Source organism: Haliaeetus leucocephalus, unplaced genomic scaffold (assembly GCF_000737465.1).
Source record: "Haliaeetus leucocephalus isolate CR32 unplaced genomic scaffold, Haliaeetus_leucocephalus-4.0 Scaffold450, whole genome shotgun sequence".
Lineage (NCBI taxonomy): Eukaryota > Metazoa > Chordata > Aves > Accipitriformes > Accipitridae > Haliaeetus > Haliaeetus leucocephalus.
Genome location: NW_010972886.1, coordinates 5,753,417 through 5,773,941, shown reverse-complemented (window position 1 = coordinate 5,773,941; position 20,525 = coordinate 5,753,417). Strand labels below are relative to the sequence as shown.

The following is a 20,525-nucleotide window of genomic DNA, read 5'->3' as shown; positions in this document are numbered from 1 at the left end:
GGGGGGGGGGGGGGGGGGAGGCCGGTCGTTGCTGATGTCCGTTAGGCGTTAAAGCGGTCACGTCGGGCAGAGAGGCTGGGAAAACTCTAGCTTGTGCACACGTATTGAGAGATCAAATGGCAAAGAGGTGGGTTTCACAGGAGGCGTCGTGGAAGGTAGTAGGAGAAGATGATTCAACCTAATTGTGGGTTGTTGCTAAAAAGTCGTCTTGTCTTTTCTCCGCCTGCCCCTGCTCTCTCCCCAGGCCTTCAGTCAGTCAGTGTAAGCATCTGACCTGGCTGAATACTAAATCTACCATTTTTTTTCCCCAGGGTTTGGTTTTTGTGTTTGGTTGTTGGTTTTTTTTTAAGCTTTTTCAGTTCCCTGGCTGTGTAAACACTAGTGCTAGCCCTGGAGGTTCAAAATGCCTGGAGAGTAAGACCATCTATTTCTACAGCAGCTTTCAGTTAAATTGTCTCCAAAGGATTAATTTGTCATTAAACATATGAACATAAGCATATTAAACATATTAACATGAACATATTAAACAGGGAACAGTGCCTGGAGACCTAATCTCACTGTGATCTGTGATGTGTAGGTGTCAAATAATAGAAGATTATTCTATCTGAAACTATAATCTGAGTATGGAGAGAAGAGGGCTGGGAACAGAATGCAACCAAATATGTTTTATTGCTCCTTGTTTTTGTATTCTCTCCTCTATGAGCTAGGTGTATCATGGTATTTTTTCTGCTGGAACAGATGACTTAAATACTGGTGAAGAGCAGCAGCCACTTAAACAAATACAAATACAGGAATAGTGTATACACCTGTTCATGTATGAAATTCAGTCTGATATAATTAAGCATGCAATTAAGAAAAAAGAGTTTATCCTATAACAGCTTGGTGGTTGAGGAGTTCCCATGGAAGCTGCTTTTGTTTCTTAGGTCTCAGATTATCAGCATTATGTCAAGAGTTTTGAAAAATCTTTTTTTCAGGTTGGTTCAGTGACTAGAACATGATTCTTGAATTTTGTTGCTGATTTCTTTAATAAATATTTCAGAAAAGGTGAAGGATGGAGTTTTTTTGCTTGGGGCACAACCTGTAGAATTTAGAAGCAGTGCCTGTTTGGTTCAGCTAATTGATTTGAGAAGGGACATTGTTAGTCACTAGCTGTGCCTTTGCTATGCCCATCTGCTACTGTGAGCAGACAGAATTTTTCAAAGTGGCACAAGTATGTTGCTTTTTGAGCAGATAGAGCAAAGGAAACGCATAATCTGCAATGTACACCCCTCAGATTTATGTGAGTCCTTGTTCTGCAGCTGATTCTGCCTTAACAAATCCTTTTTGATCCCAGCTGGTTATGATTCTGCATTTCTGAATCTTGTTGATAACGTTACTGACCCAGACTAGCCTACTTGTTTGTCGGTTTCATGGCTTTCTGTCTTGTCCTTCACTTTGAGATCTCTTTGAAGGAAGGATTGTTGTTTGCTGTATGCTTGTGGTTCACCAGCAACAATCTGTTCTGTATGACCTTTACTTCAATCTAAGCGTTAAGTAATAATTTTATCATTGCTTTAACATGTTTGCTGTGCATAGTTCTTTAGTGTCTACAGGGGGAACAAGCAACAAATCTAAATACTTTGTTTCTTTTTAATAGCCTGTGGGTTAAAGTTAGGTGTCAGACCACAACCACAGAGTGATTTATGCCTCCCTACTTTAGGTTAGAGTGAATTAGCATTTGATCAGGTTGTTCTTTTACTTATCTTCCTTAGCATAAAGGGATATATGCACACTCCACAGGGTGATAATAACCCAGACTGGGTCTGTAATATTGATTTTATACATGTAGTGTAGCTTTGCATGCCACAAGAACATAATATGCACTTCTGCTGCCAAATTTTCCCCTTGGGCCAGATTTGGACTATCTGCACTGGTCACAAGAGGAGCTTTGAAAGTGTGTTGTCTGTAGTAATGAGCTGTCCTGGGATAAACTGCAATTCTGACATAAGGCTTCTTCCACTACAGTAATCCCATTGTGGAGTTGTCCCAAAAGAATATTGCTGGATGCCTGGTTATGTGCACATTTTTTGCTGCTAGATAAGGTTTTACTTTTTCATTTTTTTTAAGGTATAACTTAATACGCAAATATTGGAGTTTACTGATGCAGAAACACGAAGCAGACATAAGGAAATGACTCATGCTTAGTACTCTTGGGGAAAAAGACATTTTTAAAGACTTTTTAGTGGAGATTATTCTGTCTTTGTGGTATTACTCTGAGATAGAACTTCATGTATATCTTTATACATGCAAGATGAGTTTTTTATTTTGATTCCTCCTTTGATTTATATTGATTCCTTCTTTAGCTTAAATACTAAAAGTCAGTTTTTAGAATAAGAAGTTCAGATCATTGCTGTCTATAACATGCTATACTGTGTGGGAGATGCAGGAGTAGAATAATCATCTCATTCCTGAATGATACAGTCAGATGAGAGCTCTTTGTTATATGTGAAATGGTAGGATTCCCTTCCTGTGCCTCATTTTCAGTGTGTTTACATTGGAATTAATTTGCCAGTGTTTGTCCACACTGAATTTCATATGCCATTATTATTATCTAAAGTGAACTTTACGTGATGTCCGAAGACTTTATTTTTTCATGCTTAATTATAAGTATCCCTTTTTTTTGGCACATAATTGCATTTACTTAGAACCAAACAAGACCATAAGTTATTAAATACAGAAGGCTGAACCCCCTTTTTTTGCTGTTCCACATAAAGCATGGAAGTATTTTTGCTGATATGTTGACAAGGAAGAAGAGCAGTATTCTTAAGGGGGTTATATGTCAATATCCTTTTGCTGATAACTGGAGTAATGTATACTTGATATATTGCTTGTGTATGATGTCTCTTAGCTGGTTATATAAAAAACTAAGATCCAGTGTGTTGTTTTAAATATATTACAGATGGGCTGGAAAATGTACAGCAAAAGAAAATCTTTAAGGAGAATAAGAAAAGGACACAACAGAGAAAAGAGCCATGTCATGCTGATTCGGTAGAATCTCTGATGGCAGAAATGCCGTTTGTTGACACAGATATTGAAGATGAATTTGTTAGTAAGTATATTAAAGAGAAGTGTGGAAGCATAGACACATCACGCACTCAGTTCTTGGTCCTGCCTGTTGGCGTGTACAAGTGGGCCTAGCACATGGAGCAGAGTCTCCCTGCAAGCAGGATCCAGCCCAGAGCCTCTCTTATTAGTACTCAGTCTTGCAAATACTTGAACATATTAAAAATTTACCACTTTGTGATCCATTGCAGCAATGAGTCACAGAATAAAGACATCTCATATGTCAATTCACATTACTGTATATGAGCTTCTCAAGTGGTGGCTTTTATGAGCTATCTTCCAATATGTGTATCCAAGCATGTGGCTAGAAGTGCACCTTTAATTGGACAGTGGATGTCTGCAGTCTGGTCAGTTTATGTGTATGTATCAGGCCACATGGTGGGAGAGGGTCTGCAAAGTCCTGAGGAAATAAGCTAGGAGAAAAATAATTTATGGTGCAAAGGAAGAATTGAGGACATGCAGTTTTCATTTGCTATGTGGGAACGTGTCTTTGGCAAAGGAGGAGGTAGACAGTAGATCTGGCTTGGATTAAATTTTCTTCTGGGCTGAGTTTGGTCCTTGAACTATAGGTTGGCCAGTCCTAGTCTAATACAACCTTTTCCCTTAATAATCCTATGTATTACCATGTTTTATATTTCAAAATGCAGCATGCATGGGATTTTTGAAACGTAATGTTGGTCCTTTTGCTCTGAAGTCATGTCCATATTCAAGTGTAGACAATTTGCAGGCCTATTACACTGCAGTGTGAGTTGGCTAAATGAAACACAGTAGTTTGGAAGCTGTGTGTCTATGTTAGCAGTTTATAAGCCCCGCTTAGAGGTGTAGGCTGTTAGTTGAAGTATGGTACTCCACTTGTATGACTATATTAATTCAGGTTGGAGTAGGATCCCAATCAAACAGTTCAGAGCATGGGCAGATCTGATGACTGGGAAGACATGCTCCAGTCAGCTGACCGAAGTCCAGCTCCTGTTGGCATGATAGTAAGTGTATCTTCATTTTGATTTGTCTGTATGCTGAAAGTAATTTTTTTTTCTCTTCAGTGCATGCAACCTCTGAAATAAATACAAAAAAGAAAAGAAAGAGGACTACTGGAAGGGAAATTGAAGAAGGCAGTGAGAGAAAGAAGAAAAAGAAAAAACAGTATCAGCCAAATTATTTCATTTCTCTTCCAATTACCAATCCAGAGGTGATATTCTTTATTATACTAATTTGGTATAACCAGAATTACTTCAACAGCTGCATGTGTTTATAAGAAGAACAGTGTTTGATCTTGAGCAAAATAATTTTTTTTCAGATTTTTTAAAGGAACATTAGCAGCCTAATCAGAGAGTAACTTTATTTTAAGTAACATTTTTGTGAATAAAATTGCTTTTCTGGGAAAGACTAGAGGAAAAATATTATCTTTTTGTTCAGTTTTTCAGTCTTACGGATTTCACATAATTTTGACTGAAGCTGGCTTAAATTTCCCCTCTGTACTGTTCCAGTATTGCTTATTTTGTCATTCACTTAGAATAAGGAAGAGAGACATTCCTATTTAATTTAATAAGAAAATCACTACCAATATTTTTAGCTCTCCTTATAGATAGGAATTTAAAGTTGGATGTACTGCTGTTTTAACTAGGCAGTTTGTAGTTTAACATTTTCCAGTAAAATTGATAATCTTATTTAAAATTCAAACAACCTATTATTTTAGTGAGATGTTGTTCAAATGGATTCAAGAAGTGCAGAGAGCTCTTTAAGAAAATGTATTTTCTTGTAGTTGGCATGTGTTGTCTCAGGCAGTGAATGAGAATGATTTCTTTCATGCTGTGCGATGTTTCTGGTACAGCTTCGATACCTTTTGTGTCTGCAAACAAGGCAAGTAAATGGATTATGTTTAAAAAGTTAAACCCAACAGTTTACCACCATCTCCAAATTTGGGTTTATTTTTTAATACCAGGAGCTATCTCAGGTGAATTTTAACTCATCCTACATCTGTACTATCTGTTCTCTGAGAAAGTCAAAGATTAAGAGAATCCAAAATGAAAATAAACCAAAGTAGGTTTGAAAATTACAGTGCAGTCTTTGATTCTTCAAAACATACTATGTGAAGAAGAGATTGTAGAGGCTGGTTTTGTAAGATCCAGGACATCCTGACAGGAATATTGTGGGGGATCTTTTGTATCATCTTACCCTGAAATATCTTTTTTTTCCTGTCTGTTCCATGATTTAACAAGTACAAGAATAATGTAGGGGTTATATAATCTGATAATTGAGAATTTCTGCTCATGTTTGTTCTTACGTTGAATGGCTGGTTAATTGGAAAAGTCTTAACTATGCATGCTTTTTTATGTCATGTATTTAGTCTTATATAATTTACTGAGGTAAGGGAACAACTATATTAAATCTCAGAGCATTTGGGAATTCCAGGACTTTGCTAGAAAGTTTTGTTTATACTTGTCTTAGATGTAGAGTTGTTCTGAAAGTAGAAAATACACGTTGGAATTTGTATAGGCAACATTAGCCAAAATTTAGACTTAAGACACCTGGATTCTTGATAGCCAGAGGGAATCTGGTAATTGCTGGTAGTATTTCAGTTAGTAATGAGAGACCTTTCTCTTTTTGAGGATCTGATTTTATTCCAGTGAAGTGTTTTAGGCATTAGTACTTTTTCTTCATATTTTATGTGGTGTTTTAAGCTTTACACAGAGAACCATTTTGTAATAAGAGATATTTCTGGAACATTTAATGAACTGTTCCTCTTGGAAATGAAACAGTTTCCTCGTTTTCATTTTAATTGTGTTTTGAATCTTCAGAAATAAAATGTGGTGTTCCATTAATTTTGGATTTATATTGAACTTTTCATTATTACTTGTGCAAAAATAGTTAAATGGATGATTATCATTGTATCCCTTTCTGGTAAATTTTTTTTAAGTTGTGTTTCATCTGATGTGTTATCACTTGGTAGGTTAGCCTTTCAGGGTCCTCCAGTCTTGATTATAATTAATCTGCTAAATCTTTAAAGCTTACAGTCTTTGTATTCACTTACTAGTAGTATCCTTGCAATAAGCAAAGCTATGTTATTTTATTATTCTTCAGAAAAACATAATCCAAGTAATGGGAGAAGGGACCTTGAAATCAGTATTTAAGGCCTTATTTTGGAGCACTTTTGAAAATAATCTGAGGGGGCAATGGTTGAGTATGATCTGCCTTCAGACATTTCTTTCAGTTAAGTTAGGAAATCTCAAAAAAAATCGCATCATAGCAGTTCAAATGTAACATAAAACTTTGTAAGGTAACGTAAATAGCAGGTTAAATAGCAATTTAAATTTTTTATTTATGCAGTGGGTCATAACTAGTTGTACAGAGATGTAGGAAGAGTCCTGGTTCGCTTAATTGAAATTCAGCACACTCAAATGTTAATTGGACCTTAGATTTATTGAAGAAAACATAATGAATCTGAAGTTATATTATGCATTGTGATGGCATAGCTATGCTACAGCTAATGTGTTACGATTTGATCACATAACGTCTGGGAAAACATATTAAAAATAAATTCCTGAAATTCACAAAAATGTACTTGAAAACTTTTTCTTCTTTCCAAATAGTGTAGATTGTGTAGAATGTTGTCACTTAGCCAGAGAGAGAGAACGTGCTCAGTCTGCTTTCTATTTTGCCTTTATGAAAAAGGCAGCTCATTTCATACTTTCCTGGTGGGTTCAGCAATAGCTTGTCTCTGGAACTGCTAACTGGCCATCTTTGGAATTAATCCTCTTCCCAAAGGTATGTTATTCGTTAGGTTTTTAGCTTGGTTTCCTAATGGAGTTTATACAGGTGTGAGCCTGCCTATCTGTTTGCCTTGTTATAAGCCCATTGGGTTTTTGTGGGTTTTGAACCTGCTGTGGGTTTTCAACCTGTTGTCCGAATTTGGATAAAAAAATTGACATCTCAGAGGTACTAATTTCCTGCAATTTTTTGTGGAGTCGGTGCTTGCATAAAAGAGAGAGCCATGAAAGAACATGCTTGTGTTGAAGACTGTAGTGTGACTGTGGCAATTACCTGTTCTTCTAGACCTGCCAGATGATGAATGAATATCTGCATGTTTGTTAGCCAGTCAACCCCTTAGAGCTGAAAATCAGCCACAGCATGTGTTGTTTCTTGCCCAGACCAGAACTGAACTTTATGAGGGAGCTGGAGGTAGTTTAGGACATGAGCAGGAAGGGACTCAGAAGTACTGCAGGAGGAAGCTTTATGGGTAAGGGGATGTGGGGTATTGGCTGCTAATCTGAATGCTGAATAACATCACTGATCTTTTTCAGAGCTAGGGTGGTCTTACCCCTATGATAACACAGTTCCGCACCTGTCTTCTGTATTCTGAAGGGCTTGTATGCTTACATTTATATTTTTTTTCTTCACCAGCTCTCAGGTACAAATTAAATTTAGAAGCAATAGGTGAAAATGGAATAAAATTGTAATTCATATGATAGGTGATTTCATTTTTGAGGTTTGGTGGTTTTTTTTCTTTACGGGGATAGCTTCATTTGCTTTAGTTCATAAACTTGAATAATTATGCAGTCAATACATTGTAATTACCAAGGATTGTGTTTATCTGGTTTTTGTTTAAATGTTGGTTAAATTTCTCCTACATCTGAGACAATAAAAGTGTTATTTATCCAGGATAAGATCAGTTCTGACATATGAAGGAAAGTGGTTTTATTACAACATGATTTATGACCAAAATATTGGTGGAATTTTCTTCATATGTCTTACACTACCTAAGACGCTTGTGGTTTTGTAGATGCCATATCACCTCTTTCCGGCAAGTGGCTTTTACCGTCTTTCTTCCTCCCCACCCTCTCTAGAGTTGGTTTCTTTCAGTTATAATTTGGTTTTATTTATATAGCACTACTAGATATCTATGATTAGGTAAAACTCCTACATGGCAAAACTCATCTTAAAAAATTCAATCAGAAAAATACTGACCACTCCCATTAGATTGTGTTTTTTCAGGAGATTTATATGTTCCTTATGATTAACAGAGCTACCAAAATATATCAATGCTTTTTTTTTTTTTTAACCTAAGAGCTACTTGTGCTTATGTTATAAAAGAAGTCAGTATGTATAGTATATGTGTGAAGCATTCGCCACTGAGTTTCAAATAAAGAAAAAGATGATTGAAGTTTTCCACATGCTTCTTTTTGACTTTTTACACCAAAGCTAATTTGCCTGTAACGTCTTTGCTTACAATGCTTTAAAAAATAAATCATTTTGTCAGATGGTCAAGGCTATTGGATTTGATTTCATTTCAACTAACATATTCAAGAATAGTTGCAGAGTTTTTTGGGTTTTGTTTTTGTTTTGTTTTTTTAAATCAGTACAATACAATGATCATAATGGCAAGCACAGAAAACATTTTGGGTACAATTTATAAAGCATGTATAACCATACAAATAATTTTCAATTAAGAAAATGTAATTCAAATAATTTTAAAGAAAAAGACTGATGAAGTTAGAACTGTATACATGTTCTATGGAAATTCATTAAAATAAGTTTGAAGAGAGTATATAAATTATATCTGTCTACTGGGCAGTATAATCAGAATTGTAAATCGGATATCTCTACAAATTATTTACTGAATTTGTTTTGTATGTGTCCAATCCTGCAAAGATCTCTTCTTTTTCTGGACACTCATCTGCACATAGCAACATACAAGTTTAGTAAACCGGGCAGAGAAAGTCCTTGAAGACGCCTTTTGTTTGGATTACTGGCAGTGTGAAACTGGATGATCTTAATCTGCTCCAGGAATTTATCATACTTATGGAAGCAAACTGCTATGAAGATGTGATGGGGGGTGTCCAGTGCTTTATTAATCACTCTCTTTGTACCCACTTTGGGTTTACTCAGGTCAATTAGCACAGCTTTGTCAGAGGATAAAACTTTCTTCTGCTAAAATGGTTTCTACATAAACATTTGATTTCAGTTTGTGCACTTTCTTGTTCACTTGCATGATGGGATACAGTAATTGTAATGGCTAACTGTTGTTTCTGTGTCTGTCTTTCTTCCCAGATTACTGGCAGTATTCAGGCTGTCCAAGATGCAATAATACAAAAGGATCAAAGGCTTTCCAAAGCAATGGTTCACTCTGGCTCGTTGCATGTCACCATGCTAGTGATGCATTTATCCAATGAAGAAGAAATTAGCGTGTAGGTATTTGGTGTTAAATTAAGTATATGAAAGTATATTTGCTGGTGGAGTTCATAAAAAGACTAGAAGGGGTAGCTGATGCTTATTTTTTGCAATACACAGCCCAAAATTACTAGGGTTACCGAACATTTAATTCATGTTGTTCTTAAAATGCTAATCTTAATATTAGCCATTTTCATAACTTATGGTATGCCATGAGCTCTGAACAAAGTATGCTTTCTCCCTTGCGTTTTTCTTACTGTCTGCTGAGCTTGCATGCACAAATCTCATGTTTGCTAAAGTAATTATTTTAAAACAATGTTTTTATATAGGGGACACTGAACAGATTAACAGCGGAATTTTCAGAATTTCATAGCTTAGCAAATGTTATAAGCCAAATTAGTAATTGCCACTGAAAGGCTTTAATGGAATAAACCTTAGCTCCAAGCTAATGTCTCATGCAGTTACAGTTTTTTTTTAATATTCCTAAGTGAATTTAAGTACACTAAAAGAGAGGGGGCTATTAAGCCTTATCAAAAGTATAATTTTTATGTTGCTTCAGTGATGTAGCTGATTTTTTTGATCATATAAAAGGTAGAAAAGTTGTGGAAAGGCATATATGTTATACGATGACATCATATGTCTAAATGTTAGATGCAACTGCTTGCTTTATAAAAATGCAGTTCTCTGGTGTTTTTTACTGTTCATCACATGCTGTACTGCTATCTGACAAGCCTACTTTAACATTCAATGGTTAATACGAAGATGTTCAGACTTTTTAAGTCTATCTATACAGCTGTAATTTATGAATGTTCAGAATAATAATTTGTGTTGTCTAGCTGTAATTTTGACTTTGAATGAAAACGTACATTGTATTTTATAGTCCTGCTTTACACAGACTTTCTCAATAGTTTCTTTTTAGATGTGGTGCCCAATGGCCTGCATATGTGATGTCTCTATATTCACATGTTATAATTGCAGAATTGAGATTGCAAACTCTTTGGTAATAGAGTATTATGTAAAATGCTGATAAATGGCCTACTGGCATTATATGAACATCTGGGAATCCTCCATTGCTTATGTGTCAATTTTGTAGTGAATTGCTAATGAATCAAAATTCATCAGGTCCTTATAATTTTGTGAAAGAGAAGCCTCACAGTTTCATCTTCCCCAGATGAGTTCTTTCAGGGGCCCTCTGTCATATATGTATATCTATCTATCTATCTATCTATCTTACTGGTTTCCTCTGCAGTGTTAGCAGGCATGCAGTCCAGTACTGAATTGTCTAGATCAAATAATGAATAAGTGCAATGAGACATTGCTTTGGCTGTGGTAATACAGTTACAAAATAATGTGGCTAATAAGTGTGTGTTGAATACCTTTTTCCCCCAGAAGGTTAAAGTGCAGATTGCTCACAAGAAAGCAAGAATCCAAGGTAGAATCTAGGAACCGTTTGATAGTCAAGGGCATGCTTCTAATAAGTAGAAGTATTTTCGCTAAAAACATTTAACACACCTAAAAATAGTGAGTTATTGGTATATCTAAATCAATTGCCCTGCTTGTTTTTCACACTTGTTTCCTTGAATGCTCTATCTTTGAGGCCTCTACACTCTTACCTCTCCCGTGAGGATGTGAGTCTGTCAGCATCCTCGTCTTCAACAGCCTGATCTAAAGGGAGAGAAACAGATAGCCAGGAACAGAGACTAGAAAGGAAAGAAAAGGATACTAGATCTGCTGGACTCCCTCTCCTCCCCATGTGCCTTTTCTCTCCTGGAGTAGGCACACCAGCTTCCTCCTGCCCTGGTTGATGAGCAGACTGTGGTAGCACCTGAAAATCGGTGAGAACAACCACCGACTGTGTGTGCAAGATTTTTTTAAAAAGGGTTTGAAGTACAAACTTTTTAAAAAGGGAATGTGAGAGGATATCTCAAAGACAAGTATGCCTGCTCATGAATATTTTTTAGAGTCCTAAACTGTATATCAAAACAAATATTCTAAAATTCAGTATCTTCTGCTACTCGTTGAGCTCCTTCTTGGCTCTCACTGTCCGACTGCCAGCCAAGCACTTACTTACGGAGTTCTTCTCTGCCTCTCCCAGCAGAACTCCACAGTCCAGGCACCCAGGAGCTGTCCTCTAGTCAGCAGCAGCTTCCCCAGTGATTCACCCCTTCCCTGGCCAGATGCCTCCTACAGGTATCTAGCTCAGCTATCCTCAGGTATTCTAGATCGCATTTTCTATTATACGGGATTCTTACTTTTTTTTTCATAACTGGTGTTTTCTGTTTAATCTTTTGGGAGAACTTGAAGGTAAAAAGTTGAATTTTCCTTTCTTTGCTTCACCAATTTTTGATACCAGATTAATGGAAAGAAACCAAGATCCAAGCTGGCAAAAGAACCTGTGTGTAACAGGGTGAGAGTAATCCCTCAAATAAAGTGCAGCTAGTCAACTGGGCATCTGAGAGTTCACAGATCCTTAGGTTTGGATCCATTAAGTTGTTTAGATATCTGCAGTTTTTCTACTGTATTTGCACAATAGTGCCTCTGTCTATACAGAAATGAAATGTGTTGAACACTATTTGAAGTCAAAACGCGTGATAAGAATGTGCTAAACGTAACATTCAATTCAGCACAAAGCCCTTTGTATGGTATTAGTACATACAGCTTTCACCCTGAAAATGGAAGATCTGTATTCTAGGCCGCTCTTTCTAAGGGAATGCAGACCTGTAATTCCCATGCAAGTTTCCTAACTGTTGGCTGCGGTCTAGCCTTCATGAATGCGCTTTACATCTCTTTTTGTAGGACTATATGAATAATCAAGAATGTGAGATTTTAAAAACCATAAAGAAAGCAAGCAAGAAAGAGTCATGACAGCACTCCCTTCAAGCAAAGGAGTTCTAGTCCTTGCTAACTGTATGCATAGTCATGGGATCAGGTACTAGAAATCAGGATGCCTGCCTTCGCAGTAAATGCCTTCATTACCAGACTATAGTGTCAAGTTCTTCTTGCTTGTTATCTGTCAAAGACTATGAACCTAACCTTTTCATTATACATGTGAGAGCTGAAAGGGTTCAGTTTGGCTTTTTTTGCAAGGTTGCTTTTTCTAACAAGTAATCAAAATTAAAAGTTCAGAAATTTCTGAAAAGAAACTACATCAATTTTAAGTGCTTTAAAATTTACATTACAACAATATAGAAAAAACCCAGGGATTGCTTCTATAATCCTCGTTTGTATTCACTTAGAATATGCTGCTTAATTCTCTTTTTTATTTCCTTTCTCCACTTTGGACCAAAATGCTGGTAAACTTTTTGTTATCCCTGTGGGTTAGTTGCACTGAATGTAACTACTATTTGGCATTGTAAATGCTGTCTGATATGGAATAACAAGATAATACCACTGTTGTGTTTTTTGCTATTGGCTTCAGTGGAAATGTTTGTCCTTGTGCATTAGTCTTACAAAGCAATTGTTAGACGTTATAAAGTGATTGACAGAATATGAAAATACAAAGTATGCTAGAGTGAGATGACAATTATTTTTCTAAATATTTTAGTGTTTACAAGATTATATATAAAAGTACAACTAAATCTTCAGTGACACAGTGCTAAACTGAAAACACACTGTACTGTTTGAATTAACCTTTCATAGACCTCATCAGGTAGAGTTAAGCTGGTCGGTGTGTTCTGCAGCACACCCTACAGTATGGCAATACAAATCTTTGTTCAGCTGGGGAACAGAGCTTCCCATGACTCTCTGTATAGCAGTTCTCAGATGCAAAAAAATCCAGAGCTGGGTTTTAGGTTTGTGCATGATTCACTACCTGAAAGCCCACTGCAATCTTTGACACAGTGTATTTGAAATATCTGTACTTGTCTTGGAACAATTTCCAGGTTCTTGTTGGTAAATAAATCTACACATGATTACCTGTGAAGTAATCTGACAGGTATAGCCAGTATTAGATGGTGTTTTTGAAAGGTCTTGAAGTATAGCACTTACGAAAGACACAGGAATGGGCTTGTCTAATGGTGATAAAAAGGTAGGTAAGTGGCAGAGACTATGTTCAAAAAAAAGTATCTTTGTCAAGGAACAAGTAATGGCATTGTTGTTTAAATTGGTTATATAGGAGCTAAAGTACATCTAGGCTGTAGATTAAAGTCCTATAAAAAACCCACAGGTGGACTATATCAATCAAGGATATTTTGTCATGTAATCAACCTTAACGTCTTTCTTAACCTGGCCTAGGTTTCAATTAAATGCATATCATCAAGAGTCCATCTTGTTAAACACAATGGAAACGTGTGTAGAGTTGTTTGTAATTGTACAGGCTTAAAGAATATAATTTAACCTACTTTAGAAATTGTGGTGATGGCTTTCATCCAGCTAGGACAGAAAAAGTAAAATAAACTCTGTTGGAGTTTTTAACCTGTTACTGCCATCTAGCGTTTATAAAGTCAACATTGGTTTAGTGAAAAGTTTAAATTCGTATTCGTTGAATAGAATTAAAAACTGTGAGCATGTGAGAGATCTTTTAGAAGACACTAAGAATGTTTACATAGTTTTTGTTTAGCACATGAATCACTTCAAGTGCAAGTCAAACTAAATATTTCATGTAATCGTACATACACTTAATGTGGCTAATTAAAATTATTATTAAAAGGTTACCAGGCTTGCTCCTGTTTCTTAACTTACATGTAGATTATGTGTGCATGCTACTTATCTCTTAAAGAAAGTAAGCATCAATTTAGATAGTAGTTATTTAATAACAGTTCTCAATGATCTTAATAGTAATTTCCATATAATTTTATCATTATATGTATATAATGTCACTAACCTCTGTTTATAATATTAAGTAACACTCTGTAGTAACTTTGAATTAAGCAGAATCTTAGAGTGTTCAGCTGAGCTATCAGGAGATGAAAAAAATTAATTAATTTAAGAATGGAAAACTAAATGCTTCTGAGTAAGTATCTTATTTGAATGAGATGCACAGTATCATGTTAATATCTAGTCACCATGAGGACTGAGATAAACTCTTCTGATGAATTACACCTGCTGCTAGGTCTGCCTTATTATTTCTGTGGTTTTACAGCAGGGTGCATGAATCAGTTTACCTTTATAAAATGGTAATAATAATACTGACTGCATTGATAGGAAGTAGTGCAAAAGTACCTGAGTAGATAATAAATTGATACTAATAAAACTTTGTGAGATTTTTTGATATAAAGATTAACAGCAATGTAAACAGTATTAATATATTTGACTTTCACATAGATATTTTCTTTCCTCTTGACAGAGCAGTTGGTGCTCTTTCAGATAGCAAGGATTTTGTAGAAGATCGCCTGAAAGGAAAAACCGTGGATTTGTCTTTCCAAGGAATCGATCACTTCAAAAATGAAGTTGGATTTGTGAAGCTGGCAGAAAATGATCATACCACTATACTTGCGGAAATAGCAGGTATAACTTGTCAATCTAGTTTAAGTGCTTTTAAAGACTTTTTGACAAAGTAGATGAGAATGGGGCACAAAGATAAGTTGGTGCTAATTTAGTCAACATTAATTTCCCTTTAACAACTGCAAAGGCTACATAACAAATTTCCCAGCATAGTTCAAAAGGATATTAATTAATTACAGCCAGTGCTGTTCTCTGATCTCTTTTTATTTAATATATGTAAAAAAACATAGTGCAGGCTTGTAGATGGATATAAAGATTCTGTTCTCCCTTGGTTTAGTCCAAGTACTGTCTGCTGTTTCTCAGCTGATATTTATACCCCTTTTGATTTGTATATTCATACTTACTGACTTTAAGAACTGTATCTGTGATGCATTTACCTGACTTGCAGAGTTACATAGTTCTCTCCTTTGTGTTCATGCTGTTCACACTGAGAGACAGTGATGTGCTTTCCTCTTCCGTGGTCTGGGAAGTCTTTAAGTTTTGTGTTTCCTGTATGTTATACGTATCACTCTTACATCTCAGTGAATTAACTGTAACTTACCACTCCCACATGTATAAGTGCCTATACACACACACATACATGTATAGGTATGTATATGTACTTTATACATACACTTCCATATATGTATAAAGTAAAATCTGGACTTTCTCTGCACCCCTGGAGGATAAGGGGAATTCAGGAGAAGGACATGACTCGTTTGCCAGAGTAATGGAGTTGGATTCCATGCTGCTTTAACCTGAAATTTGTTTTGGAGCAGTTGTGGAACCAGTCTGTGGCTTGTTCAATGTTAAATGCCTTTAGCAATTACGAAGTTACTGAAAGATGTAGCAGGTACATGCTACTATGCATGTGCACCCACATGTTCACTTCAAGAGCAAAACTCTCAGTTCTGTCTTAACAGTGGAGCTAAGGCCACTGCCTTTGCCAGTCAGATAAAATGCATCTAAAGATGCAGTTCAAGTCAGTAGGAATTTATAAATTAAAAGCAGTATAAATTCCAGCTGAGAAAGAGCAGTCAGTACCTGGACCAAAACAAGGTAGAGTGGAGTTTTTTGTCTCTGAGTCTATACTTAAACTATGTTGTTTACAGATAGTAAATAAAAATTTTCAGAGAACAGTACTGTCTGTAATTCGTTGGTGTCCTTTAAAACTATCCTGGCAATTCCAACTATTCCTTGGAAAGACTCTTTAAAAGAGTTTTTCAGTATTGATGAATTATCTTTTGTGCTCTGAGGAATGTGAAGTCACATCATTTTTTAATAGTGCAATAACCCATATAGGACATTTTGCAGAGTAGCAAAGACTGCTGCTGTCACGCTACCTCTTTGCAGTCCAGTACAGAGAAAAAATGGAAAAAGTCTTTATACAGTGCTTTCTCTAGCATTTCATTAGTTTAATTTCTGAAGTGCCTTTAGAAAATGTCTAGTATTTTTTAACTTGTGTTTTAAAGAAAGGTTGAATAGAAGACTGTGAACTTTTCAACTTACCAAATTGCTTATGCTGTTATTGGGCAATGCTTTATTATTTTAAGCAGCGCTCGATAGAGAAGTATTTCTAACATTCAGTATGGTAGAAATTGAACAGTTCTTACAGTTCCAGGGAGGCTTTGGCTGTCAAATAATCCCATAATTATTTCAAAGATTGAATCTACCAAGTATTTCTTCAGTCCTTTGGACGATATGCTTCCTCATACTTGTCTTCAAGTTTGTCGTTAGATTTTTTTTAAAGGTGACAGAATATTGTAAGTATCCTGTTTTATAAATAGTGAGATAAGTCATAAACTGCATTCCCTTTCAATACCTCTTGTGAAGGGAGATGAATGGCTCCTGTTAGTGACAGTAACTTATGATTTTGAGAAGTTTATGGTTAAGAACTCCAAAATAATTGAAGTTGCTAGACGTGGAGAGCCAAATATCTTTTAAGTACAGGAAATAAAGGAGTTCATTTTAAGTGATTTTCTACACATCTGAGACTAGTGAACCAGATTTTAATCAGGATTAGACAAGTAATGATGAGATCAGATTTCAACCTTTGTTTTTCAGTTTGATAGTCCTTCCTAGTAAGCAAACTGCATAGTACAGTCAAATTTAGCAAACAAGCAAACCTATGTTTTCTTTGTAAAGCGTTACTACTGATACTCACTAGTGAGCATTCTTCATTTATATTAGAACTACAGCAAATATTATTTGCACTTAACACTGCTGTTTAGTAAAAGTGTCTCATATTTCAGTGCTTACTTTTGCCAAGTCAGTGGATCATTTTTTGGCCTTAGGCCTGTCGTTCATTCTCTAGACTTATGAGGTGATGTTTGTTTTGTCTGGGTTTAGTTCTGAAACATGGTGTCTTAACACTTCTTAGTGACTGTCATAGCCATAACTTCTGAATTGCTGCTGATTTCAGAGTATGTTTTTGTGCCTTCCTGGAATTGCTGTTATTATTTCCTAACAGGTAACCTATAATTCATGAAAGCAAATTCAGTTTTTGTATTGAGGCTTGTGCCAGAAAAAAAGTCTTTAGGTCTGTAATTATGTAACACTGAAGATTATAAAGTATGTTTCAAAAGTTAGCTTAGTTACATATTAAATTAGGGGAAAGGCCAGGTGTGAGTAGGAAGAAAATGAATATACTAAGTAGTTTCTATGTATATCTTCATTAGATTAAATTGCAAAGAACTTCCTATAAATAACCTGATAAAAATAGATTATTTCTTATTACACAAATGTCTTTCAGGGCAGTGCAATTTGAAATATGAAATAATACTAAACGAAAGAATCCATGTAAACTCTTCAGAACTGATGAGGTAAACAAGAGAGTCATTAGGATTCTCCCCCCTCCCCCAAGTGTATCACATGTATATTTCCTTTAACTTAAGAGTATACTTACAGAGTTAATTGCAACACATTTTAGTTTGCATACAGTTTTTACAAAACATTAGCAAACAGTCCTCTAAGGGCCAAACCTCCTACTGAAGGCATTTTGGGGAAACGACCCATGTAGTACTTTCTGGGCTGTACTTCACACAATAAATACACCTTCTAATGTAAAGAATCATATTAGCAGAAATGTGCTGTTGAGTTTATTTTCTGTAATACATTTCGTATATTAATTCAAAAAAGGCTGTATGTCAAAATTATGGCTAGTATTCCTGCTTTGTGGATAGTATCCTGAATACACAATTTTAGAGAGACAGCCACAAGAGAAAATATTGGAAACTCTTTTCTGCTTGGCTGCTATTGTCAGGATCTGTGTGAAGATTGCTATCAACTCTTCATATATACTGCTGTAAGGTTATATATGTTTGACAGAATTAATTGTCACAAGTTTATTCTGGCTCCCAGTACAGCTTGCCTGTGATACAACTTGTGTCCCTAGAAAACTGAAATTTTAGAACTGAAGCTGGCAGAAAGAAAAAAAAAATACACAGTATTGCCTGCAGGATGTTAATCATTCTGTTGTTGTCTATGGAACAGTTAAGAGAGATTCTGTAGCTGGTTTGTTTTTTGCAAGACCTAAGTTTAGTTTATTACAGAATTACTGGTTTGCTACTTCAAGATTGTTTGGTTTCTGCTATGCTCTAAGGTGAATTTTGACTTCGTGTGTTATTTTGTGTTCTGCATGAATGTTGAAGGAGAAATATTGATAACACAAGCAATAGAAAATATAAGAAGTTAAATTAGCTTCTTGTAAGAGTCCATTTACTTCCATAAATTATATGGAAATTTGTTTGATACCAATAACATCTGAATGTGGTACAGCATTATAATGGTAAGTGCATGTTTGCTAATACCTATGTAAATATAAGTTTGCCAGTGACAAAAGTTTAGGAAGAGCAGAGCTAATATGGATCTTCTGTTTGTTGTGATTTCCTAGTTATTTCCCAATAATCCATTAAAATACATTAGCATCATATAATTATCTTCCAGGAATAGTGCTAAACTGTTAGGACAGAAGTTTGAGGAGTATTTTAATCACTCTTTGTCCAAGTCTTTTTAGAAATCCTGAGCTAAAAGTGTCATAGACACTTACAATGACTTTTAAAAAATCCATTTCTTGTGCTTTGCTACATACACTACAGAATATTTGAAGTACTAAGTGAATTTGGAAAATGTAATGAATTGTTTGGCTTTGATTTTAATTTTTATAATTATATTGTGAATGCTATTTGAAGCTGATAAAAGTGAATAAGTGAATCCTCCTTTTTACCCACAGAATTTGCAGATTTTGGTTTTATGGATGAATGATGCATGTTATGGTCTGGCCATGAGGGGGAGCTTGTATTTCACGAACAAAAAAGTTACTTTTCTGTTTATGCAGATAACTATTTCATTTCCTTTTGGTCCTTTGTTTTTAAGAAACGTTGATTTGTTGGGTTGAATATTTTAATACAGTTAGGACTGTACTAGACAGACACATAGTACACCTAACTAGTCATTTCCTTTAACTTTAGTTTTATATAAAGGACATTTAGTCTAATCTCACTAAATTGATTTTCCTAACAGTCCGCACTAGAGAGAGAGAGAAATGTAAAGGGAATCATACTGCCCATCATCTTCTCTAGGTACATTACAGCTTTACTCAAGCATAAGCTGGCATTGCCACGATACCAAAGTAGTTTGGCCCCTTTTGTTGTGCTGGGGATTTGTGCAGCCACATGGTGAATTCAACTGTGGTTAAATTAATGTTTTACCTTTGCCAGCTAATTTTTAACCTATTCGGTTTGCCAGTGCAGTTTACTGTTTACTTACATGACTGTCAGCACAAAAGATAGAAGCAGTGGCAAGCATGGAGGTGGAGAACAGTCTGTTGTGGCAAGGATGGTGGTTTATGAGCTTTAAAGATTATGAAACCACACATTTAGCATCTATTTTAGGGTGTGTTACATTGCCCTGACTTCAGAGAGCCTAGGGAAATAGTTTAATTCAGTTAATTTAGTTCACTTTAGTTCCAGATGGCTGAAGCTAAGATAAATGAATTTTGCCTCTTCTCAGTTATTCTTAAGTCATTTCACATGATGTAAAAATTGAGAACTCAGAATTACTCTTGGAATTTTCCATTAAAACAACTGATTTGTACAAAGTGAACAAAAAGCTGTTACTCCAAATCCATAACAGTTGCATTGAAAATGTACTGCTGTGACATTAGGTTCTCTTCTAGACCATGTGCCATTAGTTATAGTGCCTACTAATGTGTGTGGCAGATACTGGGCTGTGTAGAAACTTGGCTCATCCACAGCAGGAAGCAAAGCATGCTCTAAACTTGGAAGTGGCAATGTTCTACTGTCTCAACAATATAATTACCTATGTCAGCAAATATATATATGCTCTATTTAGTGATGAATATAACCAGCAGAAAAAAACACCAATGATTCTTTTCTTGGAACATGGTTTAGAGACAAGCAGAAATCAATAGACTGCAAGAAAATTTACGTATGTAGCAGTTTTCCATATCTAATAAAATCTTGGAAAAGAAGAGGGTCATTTTTATTACAGAATATGTCTCAGTGTGCCATTTTCTATGAAACATTCTGTATTGATCTAGCTGTTGAATTTTTGAGCCTTTCCAGTATATAGTGGTTCTGAGTAAGTTTCATATATCACATTTCAAGTCTAATTATGGGGAAACAGTTGTCTAATGGATTCACCCACATCCAGTGTAAGAGAGGCAGATGACATTCAGCAATTTTGACATTATAAAAGTAAGGTACAAAATGGTATTACAGAGTACTTCAAATTGCATGAAAGAGGGTCTGAAAGCTCTCCAAAAATTTGTTCCAGGAAGTCACTGAGCTTGTAAAAATTAGCCTTAACTTTTCTAG

General features: G+C 35.6%; 1 protein-coding gene across 2 annotated transcripts in view; it reads left to right on the top strand.

Moving 5' to 3' along the window:
* AKAP7 (A kinase (PRKA) anchor protein 7) overlaps window positions 1-20,525 on the top strand; it is an 89,378-nt gene that overhangs the window by 365 nt on the left and 68,488 nt on the right. The window contains exons 2-5 of one of the 2 annotated variants that reach the window (XM_010574702.1): window positions 2,938-3,088; window positions 4,143-4,288; window positions 9,148-9,284; window positions 14,552-14,712. In XM_010574702.1, the coding sequence (XP_010573004.1) occupies window positions 2,938-3,088; window positions 4,143-4,288; window positions 9,148-9,284; window positions 14,552-14,712 (595 nt within the window). Of the gene's footprint in view, window positions 1-2,937; window positions 3,089-4,142; window positions 4,289-9,147; window positions 9,285-14,551; window positions 14,713-20,525 lie in introns of those variants that run through there. The other variant, XR_774817.1, reaches the window with a different exon arrangement.